At 40.4% G+C, this 7,500-nt stretch overlaps 1 protein-coding gene across 1 annotated transcript in view; it reads left to right on the top strand.

Moving 5' to 3' along the window:
- Positions 1 to 3,944: 3,944 nt before the first annotated feature.
- Positions 3,945 to 7,500, top strand: part of LOC119598077 (vinculin-like) — a gene marked incomplete at its 3' end in the record, with an annotated part of 94,371 nt that continues 90,815 nt past the window's right edge. The window contains 1 exon segment of the mRNA XM_037947705.1: positions 3,945 to 4,118. Within this exon segment, the coding sequence (XP_037803633.1) occupies positions 4,062 to 4,118 (57 nt within the window).

The raw sequence follows: 7,500 nt of genomic DNA, 5'->3' as shown, positions 1-7,500 counted from the left end.
GAGAGAGAGAGAGAGAGAGTGTGTGTGTGTGTACACATGTGTGTGTGTGTGTATGTGTATATGTAAGTATATATACTTATATATATGTATATATAGGTATACACATGATATATACATTTGTTCATTGCCAAAGAGAGTGATTTGGTATTCACTTGCATCCAGTCGATTATGCAGAACATACGTTAGCATTGCATAGGTTCGAACAAGAGCCGTTTTACGTAGCTTTATCTATATGGCGTGTTAGTGTCTTGAGAAAAGATCTTAGGCGGGGACTCATCAGCTGGTGGTCAGGCCGAGGCCACTCCGGATTACTCGGATTACAGATCGGGCACGCTATTGACTACACACACACACACACACACACACACACACTTGTTCGTACGTACCTACAGCGTGCGTGCAGTAATGTGTATGTGGGTATATATATGTATATATGTATATATATATATATATATATATATATATATATATATATATATATATATATATGTGTGTGTGTGTGTGTGTGTGTGTGTGTGTGTGTGTGTGTGTGTGTGTGTGTGTGTGTGTGTGTATATATATATATATATATATATATATATATATATATATAAATATAATTATACATATACTTATATACACACTCCTCATACACAGTGATAGGCATTTCTAAGGCGATACTGATAGATCTATATTTAAAAAAAGGCTAAAGCGATTCCGATGCATCGATTCTTCGAAGACAGTTAAAGCGATAGCGATACCAATACATGCATCGCCGATAGTTTATTGTAAGAAAATATCAAAATTTATATGTAAATATTTCATTTGGATATTTGATTTATTATAAACGATGTCTGCAGCAGAAAAGTGTTTTTTTTTAATTAATTCCACACCTTACTAATAGCAATTACACTTGCTGCTGACAGGTGTATTCATGACACTCAGTTTATAAATTAATGTATTAAAAAGCCGTTCCTCTATGACCAAGGAGAAGAGGTGACAGTCCCTTGCCACTTTCTCACTTCTTAAACGTCACTGTCGATAGAGCGATGCGAGAGAGAGAGAAAAAAATATATATACAAACACATACATACATACATATACATATATATATATATATATATATATATATATATATATATATATATATATATATATATATATATATATATGTGTGTGTGTGTGTGTGTGTGGTATGTGTATTTGTGTGTGTGTGTGTATATATATATATATATATATATATATATATATATATATATATATATATATATATATATATATATATATATATATATGGCTGCGATGACCGAGTGGTTAGAGCGTCGGATTCAAGACTGTCACGACGGCAATCTGAGTTCGAGGGTTCGAGTCACCGACCGGAGCGTTGTTCCCTTGGGCAAAGAACTTCACCTCGATTGCCTACCTAGCCACTGGGTGGCCAAGCCAGCCCAAGTCAGTGCTGGCCCCAAGCCCGGATAAAATAGAGAGAATGATTACCTAAAAGGTAACACCGGCACTCTCCGTGGAAAGGAACTGGGGACCCTACCACGTACTCACTCCAAGAGCATCACAACATGAAAAAAAAAATCTGCAATTAAGTATCATGCTGTGACCACGGCGGCTCAAACATGAACCTACCATAAAAAAAAAAAAAAAAAAAAAAAAAAAAAAAAAAAAAAAATATATATATATATATATATATATATATATATATATATATATATATATATATATATATATATATATATATATATATATACATATATCATCATCATCATCAGCCTGAGTCAATCCAGTGCAGGACGTAGGCCTCTCCCAATCTCTTCCAACTTTGTCTGTTGTGTTTTTTATTTCCAGGCTTGGCCCCCTAATTTCTCTATTTCGTCATGCCATCTTGTCACTGGTCTGGCCCTTGGCCTCTTTATATCATCTGTAACCCAGTCTGTTACTTTCTTTGTCCAACTGTTGTCCTGTCTCCGATGTATATAACCTGTCCATTGCCATTTTTTTTATGCTCCCATGTATATCTTACGCTTTTGTCTGTTCCCTGATCCACATCGCCCTCAACAGATCTCTTATGATAATTCCCAGCATCAATCTCTCCATCCCTCTCTGGGCATTTATTAGTTTCCTCTCCTGTATTTTGGTTGTAGTCCATGTTTCCGATCCATAGATCATAACTGGGAGGACGCATTTTAAACATAATGGCAAGGGGCTTCTTAGTATACCCATATGTGCTGTGCGGTAGCGATCTCGCCTAGCAATCTTGCTGACTTGCATTCAAATCCCTCGCCGCCAGTGGATGGTAACCACTGCCATTCCTTGCACACAGGGGGTCATTTAGAAGTAAACTGAAACAGACAGTATGTCGCACCAAGAATATTCCATGCACCAAGGAAGCTCCATTGTAACTACATAGGAGGAGGCAAACTAACGAACATAGAAATACGATGAGCTGGAGGGAGAAATAAGGTAGTCTATAGATAGAACTGATATGAGTGAGTGAGAAGGAAAGTAATAGAAATGAAGATGATAGAATGAAATGAGATGAGGGTAGGAGAGGAGGATGGGGAGGGAGAGAGAGGAGAAGAGAGAGAGAGAGCGAGGAAAGAGGGAGAGAAAGAGGGAGGAGAGAGAGAAGGGGAGGAGAAGAGAGAGAGAGAAGAGAGGAGAAGAGAGGGAGAGGAGAGAGAAGAGAGAGAGAGAGAGAGAGAAGAGAGAGAGAGAGAGAGAGAGGGAGAGAGAGAGGAGGGAGGAGAGAGGAGAGGAGGAGGAGAGAGGGAGAGAGGGGGAGAGAGAGAGAGAGAGAGAGAGAGAGAGAGAGTGAGGAAAGAATGGAGAGAGAGAGAAGAGAGAGGATAGAGAGAGAGAAGAGAGAGAGAGGAGAGAGAGAAGAGAGAGAGAGGAAGGGAGAGGAGAGAGAGAGAGAGAGAGAGAGAAGAGAGAGAGAGAGAGAGAGAGAGAGAGAGAGAGAGAGAGAGAAGAGAGAGAGAGAGAAGAGAAAGAGGAGAGAGAGAAAGAGAGGGAGGGAAAGAGAGAGAGAGAGAGAGAAGAGAGAGAGAGAGAGAGAGAGGAGAGAGAGAGAGAGAGAGAGAGAGAGAGAGAGAGAGAGAGAGAGTTATGTAAATGTATCGATGTATCGATATTTTCTGATACATCTTGAGAAAAACGCTCTAGCTTATGTATCGCCGGTATAGGTATCGCGATACTGTTCGTCTCTATATCCACACATGTATATACGCAAGTGTGTGTGTACACGCCCATGTGTAAATCTATTTTTGTGTATACGTAGGTGTGCGTGTGGGTGGTTGTAGGCGTGTCTAAATATATATTTACATAACCTGTATCTCTTTCTCTGTATGTATATACTTACCCACTTAAACTACCATATCTTTATCTTCTTTATCGCTATTACATGCCATTGTAAGCATTGGTTGCAGTAAGTTCCTGTCCATCATTAATACTTCAAAATGTGAGGGAATTTTCGTGTCACTCTCTGTATTTGCCATTTCTAGAAAAAAGGGAAAGTTATTGACAGGCGATGAAAATAACAGTGAAGACGATGCTGCGGCGGCGATCCCAGCTCGCTAGCCGCAGCCCGTCCCCCTGCTAGCCTACCTGTCGCCGCTCCCTAGTCCTTCTACCAGCCTCCTATCTTGCCGCAGTCTTTGATCCCCCTGCCAGCTCTCCTTCCTGCCGTTGCCCGTAAAGCCCTTGCCAGCTCCCCTATATCCGGCAATCCCTGCTGGCAAGTCGCAGCCCTCCTTGACAGTCCACCTGTGCCGTAACCCCCTGGCTCAAGTTCCGTGACAACTCTTCCTGCTGCTGCCCATCATCCCTGCACCAGTCCCCTCCCTTGTAGCCGTGGTCGCCGCAGCCCCGTTTCCCCTAGCAGCCGCATTTCTCCCTGCCAGCTTTCCTTCCGCCGCCGCAGAGGGGGGGCGGAGTCGCTCGGCCAGTCGCCTCCCTCGCCCGGCGCGGCAGTCGTGTGTTGGAGGTTGCGAAGGGAAGACCCACACGCTACTCACGGGGGGAGTCCGTGCTTATTTCTCGACAGGTGTTGCATACACAACACTGTAACAATGCCAGTATTCCATACTAAGACAATTGAGGGTATCCTCGAGCCCGTTGCTCAGCAGGTAAGGAAAAGACAACCTTTAGTAATAATTAAGTGAAGAGTCCTATTGTTTTGATAAGTGGCAGTGAAGTTCCAACAAGGAAATTCCTTTCGTCACGTCAGATAACTGCTGCTGAGAATTAGGTTGTCAGCCTACTTTGTACCTTGTTCAGCAGATCGTGAATTTCGTTCGGAAAGGAACACGAATCGCTGGAAGGCATTGTTGCAATGTTGCACGGGCGGAGTTGCTTTGATAAGACCCACGTCCCGCGGATCCAAGGCGGACCGAGCACTTGTCTCTTCGGTTGCGAATTGTTGCGGGAGTAACTACGGATGGAGCTGGGAGGGATGGTTCAGGGAGGAGCCAGTGGTACGTCACTGCTAATGACATGGACAGTAACCAGTGCTAACAGTGAGAATAGGGAACTGGATTCTAGCCATTTGTGATCAGATCAAAGAGAGAGAATGTCTGTCCTTTTGGTTGCTTTGTCTACCCATTTGGTTAGACAAGAAAAAAATAGTGTTATTTTTGGGGAAGTATTTGTTAACGAGAGTGACACACCCTCCTGAGATGAAGTCCTCAAACTAGGGTATCATACAAGCCTTACCTTTCCTGCTTTCTATTTATTCCCTAGGGGAGAGTATAGGTGGGGTGCTTGCCCACCTGTACCCCCCCCCCCTTTATTAGCACTTTGTGCCAACATACAGAAAATGTGACATTATGAACTCAGGCTGTCTAAGGGTGTTGGTCTCTGTGCAGTGATATGCAGTGGATATTTTCATCATTTCATGTCCATTTCCCTCTACCTTTGTGCATCGCTCTTAGTAACATTACCCCCCTTTTTTTTTGTTTGTTTATTTCACACAGCCATCCAACCTTGCAGTTTTCTGCAACTATTCATGATGTAATGTACATGTGAATCTGTTTTCGTTTTCACGTGTAAATGACAGGATGAGGAAATAAGTGAAAGCGTTGTTAATTGTTTATGTTGTAACCGTAGCTCTTTGAGAACAAATTCATAATACTACTGCTATAACTTTAGGGCACCCCAGAGAATCCTCAGAAATTACCATACGAACCAAAAAACTTTGGTAAATATTCATAATACCTTTGCATGACTAATCATGATGATAGTGGTATCAATGGATTCCTCTCACTCTCTACTACCTATACACATAATGGAATTTTACTGCAGAAACCTTCCCATTACCCATAATCTTGCCCAGATACCAGGGAGGTCAGGGAAATTGTGGGGTAACAGTAAATAATATACACAAAATTGGTCAGTATAGAATCAACTACAGGAGGTACAGACCCCCTACAATGTTCCTAGTGGAAGGATACTGCCCCTCCTTTTCCCAGCCTGGACAACAAAGAATCCACCATGTATGTACAGAAGGGAGGGTGTAGGGCAGACTCGGCTCTCAGAGGCACTGTGATTGCATATATTATACACCTATATATCTGTTGCAAAGGGGCTGTGACCCCAAGACTATAAAGAATAGCCTAGCACAGATATGTACGACAGGATGGAGTAATAGCAAATTACATAAGTATAGAAATGTACATGAGTAACAGAATACTAACCTGAGATATAGTTAACATCATATACTTACTAGAATGTTGGGTATTTCACATCATTGTTATCCTTCTATCATTTTAATAAATCTTTCAGAGTGGAGGTGGAGGGGCAGCAGCCACCCTCTGCATTAGATAGCATAATAACTTATGTTGTATGTTATTAATATAGTGATGTGTTTTTTTCTATTTTACTATTTTACTATATTTTACTCTGCAATTTTCACACCCTCCCCTGCTATTGATGCCAGGAATGTGGAGGTTTGGTGGTTTCTGTGTCAAATGTCCTATATATGTGGGTTGTAGAAAGAGAGGAATCCATCAGTACCACAATCATCATGACTGGTCATGAAAAAGTGCTCTAAACAATTACCATCTTTCCTAATCCGGTGTACCATCCACTTATTTATATTTCCCCCAGACCCCCACCAGATTGTTGTAGTCTTAGTCTCTGGGTGGCATTTGTCACAACCAATTTTCTTAATTTCAGATGTTATTCTTTGCTGCGCATATTATTTCATATATCGGTGAATTAGATTTTCTTAATTCACCATCATCAGATTTTTTTCATATTTCAATCGGTATGTAAGTGGGTCGTGTGGCATGGTTGGTTTAGCACTGGCCTCCGGTTTCATACCTGGAGTGACCTAGGTTCGAGTCCTGGTCAGGGAGGGTTTTTAAATATATACTAAAATATTACTTATTTGTTGCATAGTTTTTTATTATCAACTTGTGAAGGAAATGTCACATAGATGAAAAATGTGTCAAATTTTATCATTCTGTCCATTACAAGGAAAATTTATATAAAATATGGCTATGTGAAACTGAAAATCAGTTAACAGCAACCTTTTATTTTATATATTTATGTCTCAGCTGGCAGCCACAGCAAGCGTTAAATTTGGGAGTTAATTTTGAATTGTTCTTGGTGTACAATCATGTTCGTCACAAGTATAACAATAAACAAAGAATAAGGGTGACATGGATATAACTGATGATATTGTTTTATAAATTCAGTTTTTAATATAAAAGGATTTACATATGTGAAGTTACCTGATCTCACCTGGTTACCCAATTCCTTAGATTTTCTCTCTTTTTTGTTGTTAGTGTTGTTGTTATCACCATTATTTATATACTTAAAGTTTTGCCACTATTATTACCATCATTACTATTGTTATTAATGGTAGTGAATTTGCTGCAGCTCGAAGTAGCCACACTGTTACAGGAGCACATTGTAGCTGCTAGACATTATCTAGATCACCTTGTTCAATTGTCTGCACACCTTGCAATGTAGTTCTTTAGCATAGACGGCAGCATCTGATTGTGTGTAGTCTCACCCTGAAAATGGTGCTGTTTTGAGATGGATGCCCCAGATGCTAGGAATAGAGTGGTATAGTTATATTTAAGATTTTAAAATAAACCTGTATTGGAAATAATAGTTGTTATTATATATAATGATTACCATCACTAATCAGTAAATAGCTGTAATACCCTTTTAGTGATAGAAAAATAGAAAACCTGTCACTTTCTCTTACCGTCCAATATCTTCTATAGACTAATGACCATACCTTGACACCTGCTGTCAGGACCAAAGTCAACCTTCAAGGCAGTGTTGTCACTTGTTAGCATAGGGTTGTATCTGTAGGAGGCTTTCTATCGCGTATCACAGCAAATATCAAGTGGATTTGAAGAGAGCATAATGAACATAAACAAGTGTAAAAGGTTTTGAAGGCCACTGTGGGTGTCTTTAACATTTGACTTGTATCCTCTTCTGTTGTGTATATCAACCATAGGTTAGAGAACAATGATTATTAATGTTGTTATCATT

The sequence above is a fragment of the Penaeus monodon genome, chromosome 40, assembly GCF_015228065.2.
Source record: "Penaeus monodon isolate SGIC_2016 chromosome 40, NSTDA_Pmon_1, whole genome shotgun sequence".
NCBI classification, from domain to species: Eukaryota; Metazoa; Arthropoda; class Malacostraca; order Decapoda; family Penaeidae; genus Penaeus; species Penaeus monodon.
The sequence above is the reverse complement of the archived record's forward strand: the minus strand, read 5'-3'. Positions and strand labels throughout refer to the sequence as shown.